Below are 27095 nucleotides of genomic sequence, written 5' to 3'. Positions count from 1 at the left end.
GAAAGTAAGACATGCAAGAAATACCATTCGGTATATATTTGTGTGTGTGTGGGGGGGGGCTGTCCCTCTTGCCCATTGATTTCAAGTCATATTTATTTCACTTTTTGTAAGTGTGTGTGTATGTGTGTATGTGTGTGTGTGTGAGAGAGAAAGAGCATGGAAGAGGCAGGATGCATGTCAATATAATGCCAAATGAGAATAGCACTTCACACACTTGATGGATTCCAATCAACAAAGCATACAGCGCAATAAACACAGGAACCCACAACACTGCCACAAGGCAATCCTGTAGGCCTGCAGCCCCTGATTTCTGGGAGACCCTCTGCCCCACCAACCTGTCCATGAGCACTTGCTGAAATGCGGGTACGAAGTCCTGAAAATCTGTATCACATGTGATCCCCCTCGAATATTTGGCTTTGTCCCTATATATTTCACCTCCCGCTGCCAACTTCCCAGAATCTTTCTGTCTCAAATGTTCTTCCGAAATTCCGTGCCCTCCTGCCCCCTCTCCATATATCCATTTTAACAAATGGAGCGGGGGAGGAGATGTCTTTGGCTGAAAATGTCCTTTGAAGACTTTAGAGCACATGTAAATTTGCATGTGCAAGGTCTGCACTGTTTGTGCCCAGTGGGACGAAACTCTTCCTTTCCGTAAGGAATCAAAGGGAACCGCAAAGCTTTACCATAAAAACCAAGAAAACTCCCCTTAACCATGCCAACAGAGAGGCTAATAAACCCCGCCCCCTCCAGCTGGACAAACATTTGCCTTCCTCACTCCCTCCGCCCCCTCTCCCGATCTCCACCAATGGCCGCGGCTTATGGAACGCTGCACCAATCACAACGCTCATTCCTTCCTCGAGGATTTCCCTTTCTCCTTGTCGGCTCGTTTTGCCCTTCCTCCGTAAGGCGAGGGAGGGGAATAAGCCCCACCCACTCTCTCCCTCATCCCGCCCCTCTCCTTCTGTCCCGCCTCCTTGTCCCGGAAGGATGCTCTCCCGGAAGTTCCGGCGGGGCCATCGCTGTGTGGGGTAAACAGTAATGGCGGAGGCTGCGGTGGCCCCCGGTGGCGGCGGCGGCGGCGGAACAGCGGGAGTCACAGCCACAGCGGCTGTCACGGCTTGCAGCCTTTCCAGCTCTGACGCCTCCGCCGCCACCATCACCACCACGGCCTCCAGCCTCCCCACAGCCGAGCCCCAGCCACCGCCGCCGGCTGGAGCCGGAGGGGGGAGCAGCGGCTGTTGGACTAAGCAGGTCGCCTGCAGGTAACGTGCTGAGGCGATGGCGAATCATGGCGCCCGTGTCTCCCCCTCACCCCCGACCTCCTGCCTCAACCCCCGTTCATGTTCCTTGGATCCCAGCGCTCCCTTCTCCCTCTCCCCCTCCTCCCCATAAACAAATCAGCAAACATCAACCCTGGCGAGGGTCTTCCCCGACGCTGCTTTGGTTATCTGAGATTCTGTCTCCTCCTGCCTTCCTCTCTATATGGGACTTCTCCTTATCGATGGGACTCCCCTCACGTCGAGTTCACGCCATTAGCGTTTTGTTTTTGAGTTGAGGCTGGCTGAGCGTTCAGCCCAGAAGAACCCCATCGTGGCCTCAAGGCCTGGCAGACAAAGTGGCTGGGGCTGCGACGGGGTTGGAGTGAATGTCGGGTATGTCTTCATTGTTTCCCTCAGCTCCTTTGCTTTGTGGGGAGGGCTCAAGTGGATTTCCTTCTTACCACGAGGCCCCTGAGATGTTTTGTTCTGGATTTTAAACTTCACGGGTTCAAATGTTCCTTGAAGTCTTTGGTATTCTGTTGGGATCTTTTGAATTGCTCTTCTTAATATTGATTTTCTTAGGCGGAATTCTCCTCACATTATGGTCACAATATGTCTTCCTGTACATGCTTGCCAATAACACCATACACAGCTCTTTTCCCCCCACTGCATTGACATCACCTGCTTGTTTTGCTTGGACTTGTTCCTCTGTGAGAAAAGTTAGCCTTGATCTCTATGTATATGTGAGCTTTTAATGTTGCTCGACAAAGAACTGATAGCACAAGTTATATGTTTGTTAGCAAAGGGAATATTTATGTCATCTGGGGAGGATGTTTAAAAACCTATATTGAAACAAACTCAAGTTCTGTATTAGGAAGTTACGAGTAAACATGATTAGGATCATGTCTTTAGGATTTGTTCTAGTGCCAGGACAGGGAACTTTTGTATTATTTTGAGCTCCTCTATTCAGTAATGGTCCAGTGAGAATGTATTTTGCTGTAAACAGGCTGAAACTCTAAAATAAAGTTAAGACCACTTAGCAGTAAAGTTTTTCCAGTAGGGAGCACATACACTACTCAGATAAATGTGGGGCATTGTATGCAAAATCAAATGCATTGTTCAGGACTACTTCTGTTAGTCACAAATTTAAACATTTTTTCCTTAAAAATAAAAACAGACAAAATTTTATTCCATTTGAAAGGGCTAAGGGTTTTGGATAGAATTGCATGTTGCCAAAGCTGATCAGACCTGCAAGCAAATGAGTCAAGTAACTGAAATCTGATTACAGTTTTAATACTTAATGCTATATGAGTGCAAGGTGCTGCATAATGAGCACACAAACATGGAATAATTTTTGTCCAAATAATTAATCTTGCTTCTGATTGCATAGTAAGTGCCAGTGTAACATAGTTCTCAAAGCAAGCTGTATTACTTTTGTAAGTTTTGAAGGCTTATATATATATATTGAAGGCTTTTGCAAGTTTTGAGGCTTCTATAATCTTTACATTTGTTGAGGTTTAATTGTAGCATTTTCAGTTACATTGTTAAACGATACCAAGTGCTTTCTCCATTCTAGTTTTTCATTTTTGTTACACCTACTCAGTCCTCTTTTATCCTGTTCTGGGCATCAGTTACAGCTGTAGCTACAATTCAAATTTCTGGCATGTCAGGGATTTTCAGAAAATAATGGGGGAATAGCTTTAGTGCTTTATGTCCTTGAATTCAGACATCTGAGTTCTTGGTTATTCAGAAAGATCTGGGTAATATTGATTTTATATTTTATTTTTATTATTGATTTTATCAGTGTATATAGGACCTTTATATAATTACATAAATGACATAGCAGGTCCTTTCTCCTAAAGATCTTAGTCTAAAATGAGCCATGGGGAAACAAAACTGGGTGCAAAGGGTAATACCATTTGTTAAAAATGGTATTAACAAATACCATTAAGCCATCTGTGAAAACAAACAGCTTTTTGCCCCAGCCATGCTAACATGCTCCATGCACCTTTATATCTATGGTAATAAACATTGTTTATTATGTAGGAATGGCTGAAAAGAAGCTAGCTGGAGTATCTTTACAACACTGTTGGAAAGGGCACTGGTTGGGTGAGCAACAGTTGTGTTTCCTATAGTCACTGGAATACAAGACTATTTATGGCTTCTAAGTTTGTGAACTCTAAATACAAGTTGCAGAGGACACTCCTCCCAACTCCAAAATCCATCATAACTTCTGAGTACAGCTGGAGAAGAATAAACTATTCTGTGAGTTTTTAGAATTTCTCCTGTTTTTAGTATTTTCAGTCATTGTCTACTAGGGAAAGTTTGGTTTAAATGTTATGAGTCTTAACTTTTAGTGGGTGAGAAGTACAATTTTCATCTTTTAAATTTGTTTATGAAGCTCACAACCCTATTTAATATAAACATGGAAGAAAAATTCTGCTAGGTTAGCCCAAGGGCCTGTGTGATCCAGTATTTTGTTTCCTGTGGTAGCCGACCAGATGTCTAAAGGAATGCCAGGAGGACAAGGGCATAGTAGCACCTTCCTGCTTTCCTTCCTCTGCAGCTGATACTGAGAGAAGCATATACTTGAGGTAATATGGAATCAGCATGACCAGTGGCTATTGATAGTAGTGTTCTTCACGAAAATCAGACTCACAGGGGGTACCCACAAGCTGAAACTATTCTGTTGGTGCCTATTCTACTATCCTCTGCACCATCAACCGGTCAGTACAATGTTTGATGCAGGCCACCCCATTTCTTTTAAAGAGAATGAGAAGGAACGTCAAGTGTGTCCGTCCATCTCTGAGTCCTTTAGACTGTCTTTTCACCCATGTAATTTTCCTTGCTTATTTGTGGGGGTGGGGTTGCTTCCAGACAAACCTGAACATTAATGAAATATTGGTTGTGCTTATTATTTTTTGATAAGTTGGAGCCTTTACAAAATGTGTTTGTGATGTAGTGTGAGCTGCTCTAATGTGTAGATTATGTAAACAAAAAGGAACAAGGATGAGAATTTGCCCAAGAAGTGCTGAACTTTAGAAAAGGAGTATAAAATAAGAATTAAATAATTCTTGATTAATTCATTTATTGTGCAATTATAAAAATTAGATGGGTTTAGTCAAGCAGTAATTAAGGTTTTCAATTTTTCCTGTGGTGAATTGTGTCCGCTACTCATGAAAACAACTGCTAAGTGTGTGTGTGATAGGAAGGCCATCTGAGGTTATGTAAGGTTATGTCATAGGATACATGCAACAATGTCACCTTAACTTTTGTTTCCAGATTTGAAAACTCAAAACTGTAGGATGTGGTGATTGTAGTCAGTTTTCACTTTATTAAGCTTGCATCTGTTTCAAACATCTATCATTTCTGGTGTTTCACCTTAGTTACAAAAATAAGAAGTTATCCTGTGTATTAAATACATACCTTAAGGCTGTAAACTTATGCAATACTTACTTAAGGCTGCAAACCCCATCTCCAGCCCCATTTGACTTGCAAATATGGAACTCTAGCCATCATGGAAAGAACTGTGGCAACTGCCTCTCCAACACTGAAAATCAGCTTCAGATGAGGAAAAGGAACATGCTGAGTGGAAGGGAGAGGAGGAAATTGGGGCCAACAACTTTGGCTGTACCCAAATAGTGCCTCAGCCCCCCTCCCCTCTCATGATACAAGGTAGCAGAAATCACTACTGCAATACCTCACATCAGGCATTATATAAATGCTACACTCTGAGTTCAGAAGCTTATGTGCAGAGCGCATTGGATTGCACCCTAAAAAGCTTAGCATTATAAAGCCTGCATTATAGCTTGCTCTTCTTTTTGTGTATATACATTCAAATCTAAAACATGTGGAATATTGTTATGCATACCACGCTCATGGTGTGCCAAATAAAAAGTCTTTATGTCTGTCAATGATTTGCAGAGCACTGTATCACAGAACAAAGACTTCCAAGACTTATCTGGCTTCCATCTTGTTCTTTGGGATGTGGGTGCTGCAAGTATACCCCTCTTAGTCTGAGATATAGGCATGAACAAGGAGTAAGATACAATATTTTAGTGCTGTGTTTTAGCTAGAAAACTATTTTCTGTTCATAGGAATCTGTGTTAATTTGCAACAAAGTATCTGCTTTTTCCCAGTCCTGCATATTTAAAAAACTACAGATTAAACTGTTTGGATTTTATCATTTTTTACTTCAGGCTGAGGGAGGGGAGATAAAGGCTATTTTGAAAAGAGAGAACAAGAATCGTATCTTTTAGTAATGCATGTTTGTCTTTGCTGTAGGTGGAATTTAAGCTGAGCAGGGATCCTTAAGTTCACATGGCATATTCTCCCCGTCCTTTCTTGGTGAATGGTAGACTTTTTACCTTTCTATTGGCATTCAGTGGCAGGCCTAATTTGGCTGACTTGTAATGACCAAACTTCATTTTTTCTTGCAAAAAGTTATCTGCAAGCACAGATCTCTGATTCCTAGTCCTCAGCCCTTCTGGTTTGCAATTGCATCCTAAAATTGTGTAGGTACAGGATTGTGCCCACCCCCTTCATTGGTAAGAACAATATAGTTCCTCTCTTGCTTGTTAGGCTTGATGAGCTCTAGATTGAGGAAGGAATGAGGCTAAATTAGTTTCTCCCTCCAAACTAGGCCACACAGGACTTGAAATGTAATGAAATGCCCAGTTTCCTACCATCTGTCCAGAGCTTCTCCAAGTTGAATCCTCAAGCTGGTCTTCTAATAATTTGTAGAACATGCAGGATGGCTTCTGATCTGGAGTTTTAACTAATCCGAATCTGTATAAAGAACACGATATAAGAGTCTAGTCATGAATATGGTTTTACATATATAATCCTTATGTAAAAGCCCCAAGTTGTGTTCGTTGATTAGATGACAGTGCAATCTTTCTTTCATAGAAAAGGCATCTGTGTTCTCTCTCCTCTCTCTCTCTCTCTCTCTCTCTCTCTCTCTCTCTCTTTTCTTTCCAACAAACAAACTGAGTTGCTGTCAGGATGATTAAAATAGAAACAACTAATTAAGGGGTGTGAACCCATTTTATATCACTTCTGAGTTCTCCAGAACCTCTGATTTTAGAAGCATAGTTTCAGGCAGAACATGCGCTGTTCATTTAATTTTAAAGTGACTGCATCTAATGAATAGAATGGGTTAGGCGAATTCACAAAGGACATGAGACAGGTTAATTGAGTATGCAGCCTTGGGCTGAGAATGTTCCTAACTATGAAATTGCCAGAAACATGAGGCATTTCTATATTATGGGTTCACGCCAGGTTATTGCTAAATTGAAGTGAATTTAACCAGTTGGTCTAAAGCATCTGAATATTTGATTGCATTTCGTGTGTGTACTGTTGGGATTAAATCTGCATAGGTCAAATTGTACTGTACGGAAGACAAAAGGATTTGATTGTTCTATCATATTTGACAATTCTATCATTGACCAATTTAGTCAGACTTTGTTTGTGATCTTCTTTCAGCCTGAACAACTAGATAAAATATACCCAACAGACCCATTTTCCAGAAGGTAGGGCACAAAAAAACACATTTTTAAAGTGTTCTTTATAATGAATTACTGTGAGCCCCCCCCCCCAAATATTCCAAGCCCATATCTTCCATATCCACATCGGTCCTTCCTTGGTCCATCCCTTCTTGCTAGCAGATCACCTAAGCTCTCTTATGTACTGTCAGATTTAAAAGTAGCTCTGACAAGGCTTTGAACATCATCTGAAGTTAGTTACTATCCTGAGTATGAAGCAGGCAAGCCCTCTATGAACAGCAGTGCCTCTTTGTTCATGTGCATGTTTATTATATTCTCAGCATCCCAGCTGCTCAGTATTTGCTTATGTGTATGGATGTAATCTGACTTTAAAACCATATATGTTAAGTATAGTGAGTGGCATTTCTTGAGCTTTTTGCACAGCAAGCCTATTGATTAGGTTGTTCTTGTATTCCACAGTAGCCTGATTACAGTGCACAAAATAGCTGTTTGACACTTTGCATGTTATAGTAAGTGTTGCATTCCTGCTGTGCAGAAGTTATTTTCTAGTGGAAAGTGGCCTACAGACATAGCAGTGTTTGAAATGGTTTTTTAGTGATCAGCTTATTTATTCATTTGAGGGAGAGACCAGTCCTCCCACATTTTCAGGGAATAGGTATTGTACTGTTTAACAGTGGCTTCAAAGAACTTTCCCACATCAACATCTGCTCATGAGCATTTGCTTGAACCCTGCTCATTAGGGTTTTCCAGGCCATTATTTCAAGAGCACCCATTCAGTTCACACAGGCACTGTTATCCTAGTTCATCCAGCATCTCTGGCAGTGGGTGAGCAAGCTAACATTTATGGATAGGCTATCACTGATCTTCTCAATCCCTGGGATCTTCTGAGGAAGCCCAGAGTTTCCCTGAGTACATACACAGCTTCAAACAAACGCTGTAAAACTTTATAATATGGTAGATTTAAAAAATAATAATGGCGATACCTTTTCATGAATATTCAAGTCCTATTGCTTCATCTTTGTCAGATTCAGGTTTCACTTCACAGAAACTACTTGCTTTCATCTTCTTTTTCTACTCTTTTCTGTTTAAAAAAATGTCAACATAGGTGCTGCTGCTGTTGGTACAACACACCCACCTGAGGTTAGGATGAGCCCAGTTGTTGACCTTGATGTCAGTCCCTGTAGAGCAGCACCTCAGATGTAGTTCTGAATGTTAATCTGTGTTGAATTACATTTGGACACCCAAGCATAAGAATGCTAGGAAGGATAGTATTGGGGTACCTATTTTTGGAAAAAGCTGGAAGGGTATTTCAATAGTGAGTCATATACTGTATTCCACACTCGCTACTTGAAGTGCAACTGTTTTATTGGTTGATGCCAAAAATGCTTTGCTCTAGAAAGTAATAGAAATTTGTCCGTGTGTCTTAGTTTCATAGTCCGACACATCTCTCATATCTTGCTAAGGAGATTAAGGGTCTTGTTTTTTAAAAAAAAATCTAGAATTCGTGGGATATACAGGTGTCTTATACAGAAACAGCTCTCAGGGAAATAGGCAACTGTGAAGTGTATTTCACATTTGAGAAACAAGGTGCTGACTTGCAAACAGTCCTTGAATATTCAAGCCAGGGCTCCTTTCTCTTGTTCTATATATGAATCTCTAGCATGGCTTCTGATCCAGGAGCACTAACTTCTGCTTCCTGCTGTTTTTACAGGTGCTTCTTATCAATGGACTCATTTTACAGATGTGGTGGTGGCAATTTTGATTCACAGGCATACAGTTCTTATGACCAAAACCCTTTTAATAAACTTTTGAAAATGCAGATGTAGCAGTTCAACCATACTGTAGGTAAAAGTGTCAAATATCTTACAGAAAATTTTTCATTCCAGGATGGGAAAGAGATGTGTTCACTTCTGGAATTTAGCTTTTAGATTTTTTTTTTCTCTATGAAGATTTTTTTTGGTATAAAAATGGTGAATCAGGCAGTATGCTGAAGATCATATATTACTAAATGTCTCTGTCCACTGGCACTATGGGCATGTATGTGGTACTGCCACTGTCTTTGGCCCTATTAGAAGAGGTCGCATCCTTATGCAGAAGGCATGTTATCTTAGCAGATGATGCCAGCCTTGCCGCCTGTTGTTTCCATTTCAACTGGACTGTCATTTAAACCCAGTCTACTGTACCTAACAAATGTCAAGTTCATATTTCAAGTTTATTGTAGCAGCATTCTCCATGCTGTATTTGAGAGACAGATTAATGGCTTAAAATAAAACCAGATGGCACAATCAGGAAAAAAATCTAGCATCTTAACTTTATAGAGTGGTGTCTTTATGAGTAAGTATTTTGGGGGATAGAGGGTATTAACTCTAAAATTAGTACTAAATAGCTAAAGAATATTTAGCAGCTTGTATTAGGCTTCTACTTTAAGATAGCTCATAGTATGAAAAATTTCATTTTATGAAATACTAGCTGAGATGAGCACATACATTTGTCTTCTATTTTTAGATGGTTAAAGCTTTCAGAAGGCCAGAGGGTGAACTAAATCATGCTTTTATTAAGGAAACCCATTTTTGCTACTTTGAATATTAGCATCAGCTTCTAAATTCAGAATATGCTTTCCCCAACAATTTAGTTCACTTTTTCATAGTGTGGTGGTGCCAATGGAGTAAAGCACAATTAATTTATGACTGATTTTAAAATTGAATACATTGCATTACAAAAGAAAGTGGCTTTTAAAATCCTGAAAGCAGCTTAACACAAATTGCTATTTAATAAACATTGTTAGGTGGAAAGACCATAATAACTTGTTTCTTTCATTTCTTATTGCGGCAATGCACTGTAACCCAAATTATTCAAGTACAGGATTAGTTAATAAATGGACCATAGTTTGCATCCCTTTTAAAAGCGTGAGTCCTCTTTCCTTTCAGTAAAATCTGAAAGTACTTTATATTTCAGGTATTGTTGGTTGGTTTTGTTTAAATACCTCAAAATTCATATAGAATAAATTCAAAGCAAGAAGTTCATAAATACAGCAAAATCAGTCTTGCTTATGAAAATTAATGTCATAGAATAAAAAAATAGGATAAAGCAATTTAGCATGAAACCTGGATGGCAGACCTTTCATTCACAGTAAAAGTACAGCAAAATAAAGACTTTAATGGTTGTGGTGAAGAGGACACAATTGCACCTCCTATGAGATAAGTCAGGCTGCAAAAGACTTCATGTTTATTCTATGTTACTGCTGTTACTACCAGATTTTTAAAATGCCTTAGTCTGGACATGTGTATGGCTCAGACTTACGATATACATTTAGTGAGAAGCACAAACAATAGTAGGTACTTCCTTTAAACTTAGAACCAGTTAGCATTTGTTAAGTTGTCAAGGTGATGTGGGTGAGGCCACTGAAGAGTTTATGCAAAGTAACTTAAGCATTCATTTGAGCCATCAAACCAGAGACAAGGAAGAAATGAGGTGGAAAAGGGTGAAGTGGTAGAGATTTTTCTTCCAGACCCTTAGCTGTGCAGTAAAGCAATGATGTTTACCAATGGCTGGCATTTCTTTTGGCTAGTGGAAGAGTGGTTTTTCTCACAGCAGCTGTATCATAATGGGCATGCCGCAATTCATTGATTGCATTTGGATTTAGGAGCAAACTTGGGTTTATCCATAACATAAACAAGATGACAAGCTCATCTGCTGCCTCTTCTACTCTTGCCTGGAATTAAAAGAAGATCAGAGGTTTTTGCCCCTATTTTCAGTCACAATTGACTGTTACTTCTGAACCCTAAACTGTGGTTCATTTTAATTTATATCAAAACTAGCTAGTTTCATAAAGTTTTGAAGCTGGTTTGCTTCATTATTTCATTGTTAAGGCAAATCACGGTTAGTCCAACTTTGGACATAACAGTAAAGTGCAGTTGGTTAAAAATGGAAGCAAAATATTCCGGTCACTTCTTTGCAGCTGCAGTAGATGAATGGTAGAGAGCAAGTATACTTTAAAGTTGCTAGGATGAATGGCACAATACGAAGCCTAAGTCTCACTGTGGCCCGTTCTCATAATGCTAAAATGTGAGTTACTATTGTGTCTGAACCAGCCTACTAAATCCATGACAGCATTGCCAATATTTGTTCCAAGTTTCTTTTGTACCTTAAGTCAACCTGGACAAAAATCAATGATTTTGTAAAAAAAATAAAAATTGGATTTTTTTATTTAAATTAGATTTTTAAAAATAACATGCTTCTGAGGAAAAAATATATCTAAAGGTAGTTTTCTATTTAAGATACATTACAGTCCAAAGGTTATTCATCATTAAATTAGGGTTAATTTTTAATTATGTAGCACAGGGCTGTATATTCACGCAAAGTTCAAATTTTTTGGTAAATGAATTCCATTAATCCATTCACAATGTCATGATCTTCCAGAGGTTTCTGTAAGATTATTGGGCATTTTTTCTGTGTAGAAGATATTATCAGAGATGCTTGGTTTTATAGTTCTCAGAGCTGTGAATTTGTGTCTGCAGAGATCACATGCCTCTTCTTCACAGCAAAAATGTTATACAGAATTGAGAAAAAGACCTTAAACCCATTGTTTCTTTGCAAATCTATGTACACAGAATCAACCCGTTACCTCTTGAGTGCTAAGTTTCAGAAAATTCAATAAATAGAAGAAGCTTCTTGGGAGTGGAATAGATCTGCACAAGAAGCACAGTATGAAGAGGGAGGGGCAAGCAGGAAACATGAAAATGAAACCTTTTGAGCAGAATGTTCCACAAGCCTTTGGATCTTTTTGTGTATGGCCTGAGGCTTGTCATATTCTTTTCTTGGAGGAGAAAACCTATAATGGCAGCAGGCCATAAAAGAGACCCTGTTTGGGAAGATTTTAATGAAATTCCTCTACCTGCAGGTAAGGTAGGCATGTGTGCAAATTATGTCGAAAACCATTAATTTAATCTAGTCTGCCTTTCTAGTGATTTAAATGGTAATTTAAATCAAATCCACCCTGGCATTAGTGCATATTTGTTTTCACTGTGATGTAAATATTTTCCGGTTTCGTTCTAGTATGCTGATGATCCCATACTAGATGATGCCACCGCACGAACTGCCCACTTGCCTTTTGTAGCAAGCCATATTGGACGTGGTAGTAGAAGATGCACTCTGTATGCGCATGCAAAATGTGGTCTTGGTTTTATTGCCTAGAGTCCTGAGTACCTCCAGGACAAAGCCTCACGGTGCATGAGAAAACTGCTTTGTACTGTTGTGTGGGCATATTTAAGCCATGTCATGATGATAATTCACCTTGGCTGGCCTCTTAGGAACCTCTCCCTACCATGGATTCTGTAAGTGGCTCATGGGGTGGTGGTAATGTGATGTTGCTCCTTTTGCCTAGGCTGATAGTAATGTACCATTCTAGAACTCTAAACTGGACTGGTTACTTGTTTGCCTGGAAGGATTCCCTTTAGAGAAGAGTGGGAGCCCTCTTCATTAAGGACATGAATGGACTGAACTGCATGATTCTTTTTATCCTGTCTTGTTTGCTGTGGCCATTTTCTAGCTGGTCAGACATTTTCTGTTGGTTAACCTGAGCACCAGGATCTTAGTGGACTATACCTCTGAAAGCCAAATAGTGTTCCAGATGTATATTTTTTCTTAAATAGTTGGAATCATCCTTTTAGACATTGTGGAACAGTGCGAGCAAAGGAAGCAATGCACTTGCCCACTTGCCTGTATTATCCCAGAGTGTTCTCTTGGTTAGGAGGCACCCTGTACCCCACTGCTATATATGGAAAATAAAACTTAAAATTGAGCTAGTTTTCCTAATAGATTTAATGTCCAGATAAACAGAAAAGCCTTCTAGATGAGATCAAGGGCCATTTAATTCAGCATCAGGTCTGAACATAGACACAGCATAAGCCCTCAAGCAGTTAGAAAAAATGCACAACACCAGCAGCTAGCTCAACTTTCTGTAGCTTGGGGCCCTCTTAATGTCTTGGAGTGCAACTCCCATCATGCCCTAGGGAGGTGTAATCTAACACATCTGGAGGGGCCAATGTTAGGGAAGGCTGAGCTAGCTGTTTCCAGAAAGCCTGTATTCAGAACATCAGGGTAACATTATTCTCATGCTGATGTCCCCAAACAGCCGCTATTGAGAGGTATGCTGAGCATAATGAATGTTGTAAGTATGTGCTGTGTGAAGAAGTACTGCATTTGGTCTACCCTGAATCTAGTACTGTGCCCATCAATTTCAGTGAATGACAGAGTTCTAGTATTATTGAAGGTGGTGGGGAAGTCTATCTGCATGGAGTAGAGAAAGTGGATTATTTCATAAAAACTTAAAATCAGTCAATCAATCAATAATGCCAATTATGTATCCTCCCCCCCCCAAAATCATGCCCCTTGGTTGTCTTTTTTTCATAGGTAAAGAGGTCCAAATGCCTTAGGCCCATACCTATGGGGGAAAATACTGTCATTGTTTTGGTTGATCTTTCGGCATCCCTCAAGTTCATGATATTTTACATGTAACTTTTGTAATTGATGGGTAGCGATTCAGGGGAGAAATTATCACAAGATTTAGTGATGGCCTTTGGCTCAAATGATGTCAAATGGGATTAGACAAGTTTATAGAGGACAGATCTGTTAATGGCAGCCATGTTGTCTGAAGGTTTGCGTTTCTCCCCCTAGAATTTGGAAAGGGTTACTCAGCATAGCTTGTCATTTATTTGCATCAAACATAATGGAACCCCTTTAAAATCACTATAGACTCTTGTTTCTACTTGAACCATATTTGCAATGCTCTTTCTTTCAGGTATTTCATGCACGGTGTTTGCAAGGAAGGGGACAACTGCCGTTACTCCCATGATCTATACACTAGTCAGTCTGCCATGGTGTGCAGGTATTTTCAGCGAGGATGCTGTGCTTACGGAGATCGCTGCAGGTACAGAAATCATTCCAAATGTTTTAGGTTTGAAAAAGGAGCCATTGCCTCATGTTCATGTCAGACTGGCTTCTTTCCTTGCCCCTTTAATTCCAGAGAAAATTGTGGAGCTTCAGAATCCAGTGAACATAACAATTCATGATACCTGAATACTGTTTCCCTTACATCACATACTAATAAATCTGTCCAGGTGTTATACTTCAGATTAAATCTAACATGTAAAAACTTTAGGTAGATTTACTCTTTTGGAAATAAATGTGGCCATGTTGGATTTCCTTGGCAATTTTCCACTTAAATATAAGTTTGATAGCACCATGTTAGATAGGAGTGTGCTTTCTGCTCATTCAGCATTTTTCATTTGATTCCGGGTGCCACTTGAGATTAAATCCAGGAACACCTCCCCTCTAGTTGCTGCAACTAGTTGAACAACTGTTCAAGAGCACAGTCATTTATGGGACTAAGAAACAAAACACACATTTATTCAGAATAATTGTGAGAAAAACTGCATTACTTCACATATTTCTTTGAATGCCTTCCTCATTTTTTTCTCTGTTTCCAGATCTCTGTGAGCGTGGTAGCAAACTCCTAATATTAAGGCCTATTTAAGATGGGGCTTTTAGGGTGCTATTGGCTTGCCTTCTTTGCAGGATTGTTTGGGCTGCCCACATACATTGTGAGTCTCCTCTGGATAACCCATGCCATCCTGTGTTTCCCCATACCTTCCAAATTTTCCTGCAACAGGGAACATTTAATTATTTCCCAGTGTGCCATGATCTACAAAAGCAGTGGTGTGGCTGCCTAATTGCAGGATGTTGTGCTGTTTTGTGGGGGTGTGGATCTGATGTGTAGGAGATGTTCTCATGGCTTTGGGTCAGTCAACAGCTGTGCTTTTCTCTTCTCCTTTCTCTCTGCTGCTGCTTCTGCAACATACAGTTCTCAACCCCACCCCACAACATGCACACACATTTGAGGCTATAGGTGTAAGGAAGAATATTTATGTGGAGGGGTTTTGTTGTTTGTCCCCCCTTAAATGTGCACCTCTGAAAAATCCAAGGCTTGCTGCTGCAGCTTCCTTCATGCTTCCTGATTAATTTTTTAAAATACTGCTTTTAAAAAGTTGAGGCTTGTCTTGGGAGTCCTGACAAGACTCAGCTCCACTCGGTATGTGTCCCCTGCCTGCCCGCCACCCCTTGCATGCCCTGGCTGCCCTTTCATTTTGGGTAGAAGCTGTGGAGCAGAGCACCAGCTTTGCTGCCATTGCTGGTACTGCCCTCGCAAGAAACATTGTAGGGAGTGGCAAGGAAGAGGCCTGGTGGGGCAGGCAGGTGGAATGGTGGGTAAAACAGTGGCCTCTGCTGCATACATTTTAAACAATAAATCATTGAGAAGGAAGACACAGCAGTGGCTCATTGATCTTCCAGAATTGCACAGTTCTGGAGGAATGAACAAAAGGAACACCTCTGCCCAAGCAACATGATATGAGGGAAGGGAGAGCTTTGGCTTCATCCTGTCATTCTCCACCGACTGATACGGACAGAACGTAGCAGGATGTAGCAGCAATTTCCCCCAGCACTGGTAAGTTCCACGGCAATTCTGCTTGCAGCTTACAGTGGAATAGCAATGTTTGGTAGCACTGGAAGAGCCCTAAATTTCGCACATTGATCTTGTGGAAAATTCAGATGTTTCTGAAGTTACCCTCAAACACTTGTCCTCTTTGAAGCAATACCAGCTCACTGAGTTTGAGCTTGTATCCAAAGATGACCATATACCACTGGTTCTCTGTATTCCATCAGGTCTTTATTGTGTCTGTTAATGTATTCTTTCAAATCTCAGCACTCCCAAGTCTTCTGTCTAGGCTGAGATACTTCTAGCACTGGCACCAAACTCTCATACATGTCGCCCCACTTCTAATGTCTGTGGCATTTTTCCTTTGGGTATCTTTGGCTGTCCTGTTTTACTGTATGCTCGTGGCCTATTACTACTCTGTCCCCTTTTAGACAATCAGAAACATTTCTGCCCTCATCCTCTAGGGATGACTCTACTGGAAGCTGCCGTTAGCCTTTCCTCAAAGTTATTCATCAAATAGCTCTGCACACAAGCCCACATCCAAAGATGGTTGATGTGGATACTTGTATACCTGGGGGAGCGGCTACTCAGTAATGCCCTGCTCACATTTTGAACTTTATCGCTATCAGAGTAGGGGTTGTAATGCTGTGTTTATGACTATCTCTGAAATGCTTTTATCATTATCAACCTCTGGAAACATACAATAGTGCTTTATTGACTAGTCATATGTTAGCTATTACCTTTTATCAAGGGGCTAGTATTAAAAAGAGATTATAAGCATTTTATTATAAGCACAATTGCCAAATCCACACTGCTTCATCATATTAAAATGCTATATGCTAAATGCATCAGTATTAAAGTATCCTAATGGAATTGGTTTTTTTGATTGAAGCTGATTTGTCTACATTGAAAAAGTATATAGAGTTTGATTTTTAATGTGAATGCAGTCACTACAAGTACTGTTCAAACAATATGTAAATAAATAGTACTCTGGCATGCATGGAATCTGGTTTCCTGTTCCCGAATTTATTCCTTGAGCTGTTAAAAGAAATTGTAACAAGACTTAGAACTGATTCAAAGAATTCTATAATTAATGAGATGGATAGGGAGGAAAACCTTTCTTGCACGCTTCGTAGCTGCATAGCCTATAAGGATGAATTGGCTGAAGTTATTGCACTGAAGTTAGTATTTTTAATAGAACATTTCAAAAATATTTAAGTGTCTACATGCTAAAGCAAGTTATAAAAGGTCAGTTGAAGATTGGTACGGTAGAGGTAGTGGTCAGGTGCATGAGGCTCTTCTTTAAGCTTATACAGGAATGTATATGGAATAAGCTAATCAACAGCAAAAAAAAAATCAGTGTAAAGATAGGCTTGTTTTATCAACATTATTTCTGACTGTGTATCCTAGCAAGAAACTTATACAATGAGTTGTAATAATGTAAATGCTGTAATTCAAAGATGATGGGATTGAACACAAATCCTGACCTTACAATAAGCTGCAATAACCTTTACAACAGGGTGCTGCATTTCTGAGGGCTAAATTCTGTTTTAGAGCACCTCTAGAGGGCTCCATTCCAGTGGAGAAAGATTGAAGCAATTACACCAGCGTATTGTAACTTACTGCTCTTACCATCAGTAACTAAGGCTTAGGAGAGGCATTTCAACCTTTTCGAAATAAAATGTTGTGGCGGGAAAAGACTCCACAAGATCAGGAAACCACTCAATGGTGGTCACAAAAAACTGGGTGGGGCAGAGCCAAAGGAACGTGGCTGAGCCAACTGGAATTCCCATGCAGACTGGGTTTGGCCCCTAGCCCTAATGTTCTGCACCCCTGGAAAGCAAGGTGGTGCTCATGTCAGGTCACTGTAATACGCTGCTTAGAGTACTGGACCACAACTGGAAGAAACTTGGTTAGAATCCTTACTCAGTCATGACACTTAGTATTCTTCAGCCGTCACTGTCTCTGAGCTTAACCTACCTTTCAAGATTGCTGAGAGGATACAATGCGTGTGTGGTGGGGGCAGCTGGGGTGACCAGGCACACTACCTTGAGCTCTTTGTAGGAAAGGCAGGCTATAAATACACTGAATAAATATATATGTATGCAATAAAACTCAGTAAATATGGGGAAAACAATAATAAATTGCTTTTCTGTCTGAGATTATTATTTTCATGAGGCGACCAAGAGCCACTCTATTGTAGCAGGTAAAGTATTGTTCTTAAACCCAGAATACGTGGAGTCAGATGCTCACTCATCCATGAAGTGGACAGGTTTGCCATGACCAAGTCAGTATCTCAAAATCTGATGTAACTTATGTGCAAGTCATAATGATAAAATGTGATCCTCCCTGGTGTGCCATGATGTTGCCCTTCAGCTGATCCATAGGCTACATGTATGAGAAGTAAAGCATAGAAGAAAACTTCTTGTTGGTAATTTCAGCATTAATTACATTTGAATGTGTGCTTAAAATGTCTCTGGGAGTAGGGGAGAAGACGGCATCCTTGCTACCTTCTCTTTCCGAGTGGATTCTCTCACTCCCCACAATTCTATTTCAGAAGTAAATCTTCTGTTGCCAGGAATTTCTTAAAACTAAATCTCCACCTTCTGTGCAGTGCTGAGTTCCTGGGGGGACTGGGGAGAATAGGAAATAATAAGCAAATGTTGATTTTGTGCCTTATCAGATACGAGCATACCAAGCCATTGAAAAGGGAAGAAGTGACTACTGTGAGTTCAGCTGCAAAAACCTATCCATCAGCTTCCACAGATGTGAACCCCTCTCCTGGAACACTTGAAGTGAGCACTGGTGAGACTGAAGTGGAAGACAAAGACCTGATAGCTGCAGGAGTGGGGGCTGAAGACTGGGTGAATGCTGTGGAGTTTGTTCCTGGGCAGCCGTACTGTGGCCGTGGTAAGTTGACTCACTGTGGTTGTGGTAAACCACAGTTGCCGACAAGGGTGCCTCGTGGGCTTTCCATTGCTTTGGTGTTTTGAACATAGGGGGGCTGCCTTATAACACATGAGCCCATTGGTTCATCTTGCTCAGAGTTTTCTCCATCGACTAGCGTCAGGTCCCTAGGTTTCCAGAAAGGAGCTGTGACTTTGAATTATGTTCCATTAGTTATTAGGACAGACTCACAGTGCTGAGTTCCCCGTTGTGTAGCAAGACATGAATGTGCAACAGCCTACACATCTTGTGAGCCAACAGCCACATTTTATTTATTGAAAGTTTTTCTATAGCACCGTTCATTAAAAATCTTATGATGGTTTATGCAGGCTCATATGGAAGAAGAGGTTTCCATGTCTCTGCTGTCTCGTAACCCAGTTCAGGCTAACCTTTTCGTACATGGTCATGGTCATCAGACATACTTGTTTGGAGGAATTAGTGCTTTAGTGTTTGGAGGAATTAGTGCTCACTCTTTCAGAGTTCTGGTTTCTGTCACCATGATCATGGGCAGCAGGTTAGTATTTGATGTATCATAGCACTAGCTGGAAGTGCTGGGAATTGAACCTGGGGCCCTTTCACATGCAGATGGTCATGTGCTCAGCACATGAGCATTGGCTCTTCTCTGTAGGTAGCTGAACAAAATGCAGTTCACCAGCCATGTGTGTCCTGCTGGGTGCCTCTCCACTCTTGTTTTAGCTGTTCCAAGAAGGCAGCCAAAATAGGATTTTAAAATATTTAAGAGCAGTTTTATATTTATTTATAAAATTATTTTTGATATGCTTTTTGGCTGAGAGAGAACACCGGGGGTGAATTTAAAATCAGGCCTCTGTCAAGGCCAAATGTAGCATTCCAGTGCATACTCTTTTGCCTTGTATGGAAACTGGCAGTGTTTTTATGTTCAGTCCTTGCTATCATTGGTTTATTTAGTCATAGCTTTGGACATACATGTGTACACCAGTGACTGACCTCATTTTGTTTTAGGGCACCACATATAAATATACATTTCCACATTTCCTCTATAAACACCCAGATCAAAATATCTTTTTTGAATGTTCCTTTAAAGTGAAATCTAAAAATGTTTGTTTCCCGTACTATTAGCTTATTTCTGTCACTGTCAGTATTGCCAGACAATATCCACTTTGTAATTTCTGTGTCTGAAAGCATCAGCCCTAGAGATGCCAAATGGAAGGTGAGCTGCATCTCCACTTTTTTTTTCAACAAGACAATCACAATTTTCTTTGTGTTATGTTTAAAGCAGAAGGTTTATTGCGCTCCTGTAAGGTTATTCTGTGTGGGTCTATTTGTATTCTGATTTGGGTCTGTTTTAGGGGGAAGATACTCTTTCACTGATAAGTTGCTTTGCGGATCGTTTTGACTCTAATCTGCTTACTTGGTTTTGCAACTGATCACAGAATTCTTCAGAAAGTGATTTATGATGGACATTCCCAGTGGTACTGAGTCGTTTTTCTGTGACTTTGCTGCTTGTCACTGGTTTGCAGGTCTTGTCGAATGCCCTTTGTTGGAGTAATTCCTTCTTCAGTCCATTTAAGCCTTTGATTGGCAATTGCACTCTGTTCCCAAGCATATGACTTTATGTGAAGGTTCGTTAGTAAGTAGGACAGTTTCACACAAATGTGCAGCAGCCTACACAGCTGCTAGGCCAACAGCCATTTCTGTGCTGTAACTGCTGGTAAAGTTCTGTCTTGCAACCTAGTTCATGCTAACCTTTTCTCATATGGTCATGGTCTTTGGACATAATTGTTTGGAGGAATTAATGAGAATTGACCCATGCTGTCCCAGAGCTTTGGTTTGTGTCACTCTGATCAAGGGCTGCAGGTTAGTATTTGATGCATCACAGCTTGTGAAAAGCTGAGATAAATGTCTAGAATAAGCTTTGTTATTTAGCTATCCATTACAAGGTAATGAGTTTTGAAGATTGTGCAGTGGCAGTGATTGTCATGACAATGCATACAGGTGATCAAAATCTGTCTAGACATTTTAGCATTCTGTATAGTGTGTTACATTTTAAAAGGGTCTCACTCCATGTGCCCACGCACAGGCGCAGTCAGTTCACTAGTGTGGCTGCATGTTGACACAACATGTGAGTTGGCACGTGAAGTAAGTGCCTTGTTGGACGTTACACATATTGCAAGGAGTGCTTAGATAGGTGTGCATTTTTGGTGGCCTCCACAACAGATACAAGGTAAATATTTCTTTCTGTGTTTGTCATAAAACTATTGAAATATGTAGCAGTTTATTTTGGGGACAAAGATGCTCATGACAAGAGCTTATCCATCTGAAATTATTTTCCTTAAATCAGGGGGGTAATGCGTGAATTTGGTGACACACAGTTCCTGCTGCCCCCAAATTGCTGGAATTGTTTCATAGCAACTGTGGAGCACCAAAATGTACAGAATAACTTATTTCTACTCTGAATGACTTTTAATAAGTTATAATAAAATTAAGGGTGGTGGTGACCTAAATGGGGAGATTTTGCTGGGTGAAAATATCCCTTTACCTTCCAGAGTTGCCCACCCCTGCTTAGATAAATTAACTGAACTCATTTTTCCCTTAAGATAAAGTGTTCTGTATCTTCATTCTGATTTTTTCCAGCTGCTCCTTCCTGCACTGAAGCACCTTTGCAGGGAATGGTAATTGAAGAAGAATATGAAAAACAGCAAACAAACTTGGAGATGAAGAAGCAACTGTGTCCCTATGCTGCAGTAGGAGAATGCCGTTATGGAGAAAACTGTGTCTATATCCACGGAGATGTGTGTGACATGTGTGGCTTGCAGGTCCTCCATCCTGCAGATGCGGCTCAGCGATCTTTACACATAAAGGTAAGGTGGGAAAATAGATGAAATGCGCTCTCAAAAGTTGAGAAACGTTTGATCTTATGCAAGCTTGCAGACCTCACCGGCTTCTTTGTAGTAGCTTTGCTACAGCATTCTAAGCAGTTGGCTGACAGCCTTGGGTGTGCAGCCCTGCAGATCTTTTTCAGAGCAGTCAGGTGGTAATTGGATCTAGCCCAAAGGGGCAGCCAGAGAGGGCAGACTTAATTAACCATTATGAATCATTATGAAGTTACAAAATATGTAAAATGTACTATGCTGGGTAACGTTTCCCTTTATTTTAGCCTTTGGAAAATGTTTGTGTCTCTTGAAGGCATGAAGACAACCATTTCATAGACTTTTTAGATTGGACAGCTTTATACACTTGGCAGTTCTTGTTTTCGAGCAAAGGTGGAAAATAGGCCAAAGAATGTGGAGTAAGGGAACATTGTTGTTGTTGTTAGTTGGGAAGTCACGTCTGACCCATCGCAACCGCATGGACAACATTCCTCCAGGCTCTTCTGTCCTCCACCATCTCCCAGAGTCCACTTATGCTCATGCCGACTGCTTCAGTGACACATTACCCTAAATTTCTTGTACCAGGCTCTACGGAAGCTGGTTGTGTGTAGCACTGATAATCAACTTGAGCTTGGACTTTACAGTTTGCTAGCACACAAGGATAATAGTGATCTGTGCTCAACAAGCGCACTCACTGGATGTTTTGAGTTTTCCCTGAAAAATGTCCATGGCTTTCTAGGGTGACTGACCACATGTTCTACCAAACATAGTTCTGTCTCTGTTTCATTCAGGTTTCATAGTATCTGTGCCTTACAAGTAAAATAACCATGGAGTTAGCTGACTTTTCAGTTAACTTTTTAAAACCGTTGTTAACCACCCAGAGAGCCTTGGCTCTTGCGTGGTATAAGAATTAAATAGATAAATAAATCGGTGGCTTTGTACCAGTCAGACTCTCAGCCCCACCTACCTCACAGGGTTGTTGTTGTGAGGCTGAGATTGCAAGGAAGAGGAGGATCATGAAAGCCTCCTTGAGTTCCTTGAAAGGAAAAACCATGGGATATAAATAAATAAATTTAAAACAAGAATGGTGGCAGTTACTAGAATGCTAGAAAGTTCTGGATGCACAGGGTGATTGCGGGGAGAATGCCAGTAGTGTTAGGATTCAATCTTTTGCCTTGTGCCTTCATTTCACTACAGCCAATGGAAAACAAATACATTTTTCTCCAGTGCAAATTAACAGTTCTTGCATAACTGATTTAAACCAAAGTTCCTTATAAAGAAAACTTTTATACCTACAGTTCTTGAGGGATAAAATCTGGTCTTATTTACTTAAAGCATTTTTACTCTACTCTTCAGCCAAAAAACACTCCCAGAGTGGTTCCATATTATATAGTTCCAGCTCTTAGAATTATAATCTGAAAGGCATAACATGAGAGGAAAACAAAATATATACATATTTTTGATATTAAAGAGGTAACTGCTTTTAGTTCTTCACTGGACTTAACAAAACTTAGTTCTGAGTGGATCTGTATCAGACTGCAATGTGAATGAAACTTCTAGCTCAGTTATACGTAGATCCAATGCACTTATATTCATATTTTATTGAGATATTTAAGGAAACAACATAAAGCAAGCCAACAAAATTGATGAGCAGCATATAAAACAGAATAGACTATAAGAAAATAAAATACGGTACTGCTTAATACTGTGTTAATACCTGTGAAAATATTGACTTTTTATTGTCAATAAATTATTGACAATTATTGACAAGGACACATAAAGATTCATACTTGTCCCTGGGAAGGCAATTCAAGGGCCCTGGGAGACAGAGTAAATCTGCACCTCTGCAGGTGGAACAAAAATCGTAAAAAGATGCACCATGCACAAGCACAACCCTCCTTGACTGTCATGTCGGTTAGGGCTTTGGCGGCAGTTCAGCTTTACAGATTCTCCCTACCCTGCTCCCAGAGGATTGTTCGGCCCAAAGACAACCTATTGTGAACTAGCTCGACAGAAGGGGCACAGGGAGTGGCCAAAATGCCAAGCAGGGTGATTAATGAGACTGTGGGGCTGGCCCTCTGTGTGTAACCTCGTGTTTCCCAGATGTCTGTCAATGTCTTCCTCTCTCCCTTGCAGTCTTGCATTGAGGCTCACGAGAAGGACATGGAGCTCTCATTTGCTGTCCAGCGTAGCAAGGACATGGTGTGTGGGATCTGCATGGAGGTGGTGTATGAAAAAGCGAACCCCAGCGAGCGCCGCTTTGGGATCCTCTCCAACTGCAATCACACTTACTGTCTCAAGTGCATCCGCAAGTGGAGGAGTGCTAAACAATTTGAGAGCAAGATCATAAAGTGAGGCACTTCCCCATGTCACTTGTGCTTTGTTTCTTGGGAAGAAATTAGTATGTTGTCTGAACTTGCAACATCACCCTCTTTCATCCCAAGACTGCATTTAATACATAAGTAATGTTATCATTCAGAATTGAGGGGGTTTTTGGGTATACTTTCTGACCTTGGTACTCTCGGCTGGTCAGCAAGATCCATTTAGTTTGAATGTTAAGTCACATTACTTTTTTTGTTAAATGGTAGCAACATGCTGTCCTATTGGTTCCAAGACAAAAGCATTTGGGTTCAGATGGTGAAAGAGACAGATCAATTCCAAATGTGTGTTTCCTAAGCCTTTACTCTTCTAGTTCATTATTGAGCCAATGACCCATCCCTCTAAGTTCTGCTTGGAAAAACAAACCCAAACCAATATGGACATCCAAGAAAGCAAAGTTACAAAAATAAATTTATTTATATTTAAAGAAAAATGAGTCTGTGTGAAATGTTTTTTTCCTCCCATCCTCATGTTCTTAAAAATGGTCATGCTGCAGGACTGAGGAACTCAGACTACGGTGGGGTTGGGGTGGGGAGAGGTTATGAAAGGAACATGGCACAAAGGTCTGAGGTACGATAGACTGCTTTTAAAGGTGGGCATATGCCATGGTATGTCTATAGATGGAAATAATGCCCGTGTCATGTGGAATTTTGCAGTGCAGTCTGTTCGTTCCCCAGGTCCTGCCCAGAATGCCGGATCACATCTAACTTTGTCATTCCAAGTGAGTACTGGGTGGAGGAGAAGGAGGAGAAGCAGAAACTCATTCAGAAATACAAGGAGGCAATGAGGTATGAGCACTGCAGCCCCGGATCAAGTTTGACTGCAGACATTAAGGGCGTACTCGGAGGAACGCAAGGTGTTACCTAAAGCCCTCTCATACCTCCTTCCTAACCCCCCACTCCTGCCCCACAAAATGCATCTCTAACCACCAGCAGATGCATGCAGACCACACAAGTTATTTCGTCACTTCTTTGTGCCAGACAATCTCATGTGCTGCTCCCTTGTCCACCCAACCGCAACCTAGCCTTAATGATAGTACAAGCGAGTACAAATTCACTCCTCTGCATGCACCCACCCGTGTGCACACCTGTTGGGTACGCACTTTCACCTAATCCATTGTGTGCATATTTCAACTGATTTTAAAATGGCTTCTGCAGCAAACAGTACCTCTCTTTTTAAAAAGAAAAAGAGAAAACATCACCTGGATTATAAAGCAAATGCAGTACTGAATTCTGATTGGCTATGCTGTGAGTAAGGGTTGCGATATTTTCCTTTCCAGCAACAAGCCATGCAGGTATTTTGATGAAGGCCGTGGGAGCTGCCCATTTGGAGGGAACTGTTTTTACAAACACGCATATCCCGATGGCCGCCGAGAGGAGCCCCAGAGGCAGAAAGTGGGAACTTCAAGTAGATACAGAGTAAGTCCCACAGCTTTTGTTGATTCATTAAAGAAAAAGGAGGATATGTGTTATGCTACGCTTTTGCTGGCAGTGGAGTAAAATTAGGTGTGTGCCTTATTTGGCTCACAAATTTTTGGGGGAGGCAGAAGGGTAGGTCGGGGTGGTCCGTTTCATGTGCACTTCCCCACCCCTGTGTACTTATACATGCTGCTCTTCTTGATCTGCACCTTCAGTGCCATTTTTAAAAGTGAGCATCTTTCAGGTGTGGTCCCTGCCAGTCAGACCATAGAGGGAATATGATGACTTGTCATGTAGCAAATCAGACTTGACTGTTTGAAATCCCAAAACCAGGCCAGAGAGAGGCAAATGCTTCCTGCCTTTACTCTGAGTGGGTGGACAGTTCTTGTAGGCCTCCCTGCAGAATCAATGAAATCGTGAGATGGGGGTTGGTACATTTTGCAGAAGAGTTATTTTTTTATTTCCCTGCCCACAGCCCTGGCCAAAATAGTCATTCAGATGTCCTTTGCCCAGATTAAATGAAATTATTGTTATAAAATAGTATAAAGAAAATAAACTATAACACTTCAATCTGGGGAGAAAAGGACTCCTATGTATTTTGTTCTCTTGAATGCTGCCACATCAGTGTGACACAGCACCCTTCCTTCCTGAATTAGAAATCTTGTGTTAGTTCCTCAGTCAAATATAATAATGACTGAACAATCACCAAGCAGCCTACTAGTCACATACCCTGGTTCAGCAGGTAGTCAGTTCCTCCCACCCCTATTTTTCTGCTGCTTTGCACTACAAAAACAGATGGTGTTATCACCTAGCAGGCCACAAATAATTGGCCAGGAAGACTCTTTTGTTTGGTGGGCTGCAACTTTTGCAGGTGCATAATAGCAGGGTTGCTGTGGCAACTTTCAGCTTGAAACTTCCCTCATTGGTTGCATAATTTGATGCTAAATCAACAGTGTGCACGAATAGCACCCAGCGCAGCATGCAAAGCTTCCCAGACAGCCCTTAGCAATCCTCTTAGCTATTGTTGTATACAGGTTGGGATCAACACAAGTGTCTGCAGTCTCTCGCCATGTCTTGCAGGTATCAGTGGCACCAAATCACTTTCTCTCATACCCTAAAAAACCACACACCTTCACCCAGAGACTTGCTAAATGTTTCCAGTTCTACTCAAGGTTTAGGCAAGGAACTTGGAGCCCTTGGCGAGAAAAATGGGAGTGGAGCTTTTGTGCTTGTAGAAGAGAGGGTTGGTTTGGAAAATGCCACTGGTCTGAGGCCTGATAACTCTGCTCCGCTTGTAGGCCCAGCGGAGAAACCGGTTTTGGGAGTTCATTGAAGAGAGGGAGGGGAGTGATCCCTTTGAGAACGACGAGGACGAAGTGGTAACGTTTGAGCTGGGTGAGATGCTTCTCATGTTGTTGGCGGCGGGAGGCGATGATGACCTGACAGACTCCGAGGATGAATGGGACTTGTTTCATGATGAGCTGGAAGACTATTATGACTTGGATCTATAGCACCTCTTTGTGGAGTTTGGACTGTCTGCTCGCTTTCCAGACAGTAGCCCTTTTCCTGTGGTGTTGTGGCAGTGCCTGTGTTTTTCTTCCTCCTAGGCAGGCCTATCCATTCCAGGTGCTGCTGTTGTACTAACTTTTTACCCAGGGTCTGTCTCCTTCCTTCCCCACCCACCCAGTCCCAGGAGTGTGTTTTTTCCTCTCTGTTAAACAAAACAACATGAAATAAACCTTTAAAACGTTAGGTTTTGTAAAAAATGAATTTAACTGTCAGACAGTTAGATTAGACTTGTTGCTTCATATCTGTGTTCCTGGCAGGATTCACCCAGTTTCAGGGTTCAAGTGTTTACAGGACTTCCACACTCATCCTCGAAGAGCCCAGATACAAACTTGAGAGCAGCGGCTGTGCAGTGTGCGGGGGGGACGGGCAGAAGTTGGCCAGTGGCCTCTTTCCGCTACAGACTTTGGAAACAGATTTTTTCTACTTCAGATTTTATGCCAGCGGCGTGTTTTCTCGGCTGGCTTCAGCTCCATTCCAACCCCTCTCATGTACACGTGCTCATTTGTGGTTTTGGTCTCTTGTTTACTTGCACATTACTATTTTACTACTGTGTAACCAGAACCAGGTGCGAATGTTCCGGGTTTTTACTGTTCGGCATGAAAGGCAAATGTGTTTGTGTGTGAAAGGAGAACTTTCTATGTATGTATATACAAATAAAATGCAGAGTTGTATCCCAA

The 27095-nt window shown here is 41.1% G+C and overlaps 1 protein-coding gene across 5 annotated transcripts; it reads left to right on the top strand.

The window, feature by feature from the left end:
* The first annotated feature begins 994 nt into the window (after positions 1-994).
* Positions 995-27095, top strand: MKRN1 (makorin ring finger protein 1). 5 transcript variants are annotated; one of them, XM_044441045.1, is made up of 8 exons: positions 999-1262; positions 13563-13691; positions 17941-18167; positions 20817-21043; positions 23189-23403; positions 24109-24219; positions 24711-24849; positions 26148-27095. In XM_044441045.1, exons 1-8 carry the CDS (start codon positions 1039-1041, stop codon positions 26358-26360), a joined length of 1485 nt encoding a protein of 494 aa, XP_044296980.1. In that variant the 5' UTR covers positions 999-1038; the 3' UTR covers positions 26361-27095. The 5 variants fall into 5 exon arrangements, with proteins under 5 accessions (XP_044296981.1, XP_044296980.1, XP_044296982.1 ...); XM_044441047.1 differs by having other exon boundaries at positions 1000-1262; positions 24109-24152; XM_044441049.1 differs by lacking the exon at positions 999-1262 and adding an exon at positions 1275-1652.

The sequence above is a fragment of the Varanus komodoensis genome, unplaced genomic scaffold, assembly GCF_004798865.1.
Source record: "Varanus komodoensis strain SLA01 unplaced genomic scaffold, ASM479886v1 scaffold39, whole genome shotgun sequence".
NCBI classification, from domain to species: Eukaryota; Metazoa; Chordata; class Lepidosauria; order Squamata; family Varanidae; genus Varanus; species Varanus komodoensis.
This window is presented reverse-complemented; position numbering and strand designations above follow the sequence as displayed.

Coding starts and splice junctions, on each gene's coding strand:
- MKRN1 (XM_044441045.1), top strand. CDS start 1,039: ATGGCGGAGGCTGCGGTGGCCCCCGGTGGCGGCGGCGGCGGCGGAACA. Junction 13,692..17,940: donor GCTTACGGAGATCGCTGCAG/GTACAGAAATCA, acceptor GTGCCTTATCAG/ATACGAGCATACCAAGCCAT. Junction 24,220..24,710: donor AAATACAAGGAGGCAATGAG/GTATGAGCACTG, acceptor TTTCCTTTCCAG/CAACAAGCCATGCAGGTATT.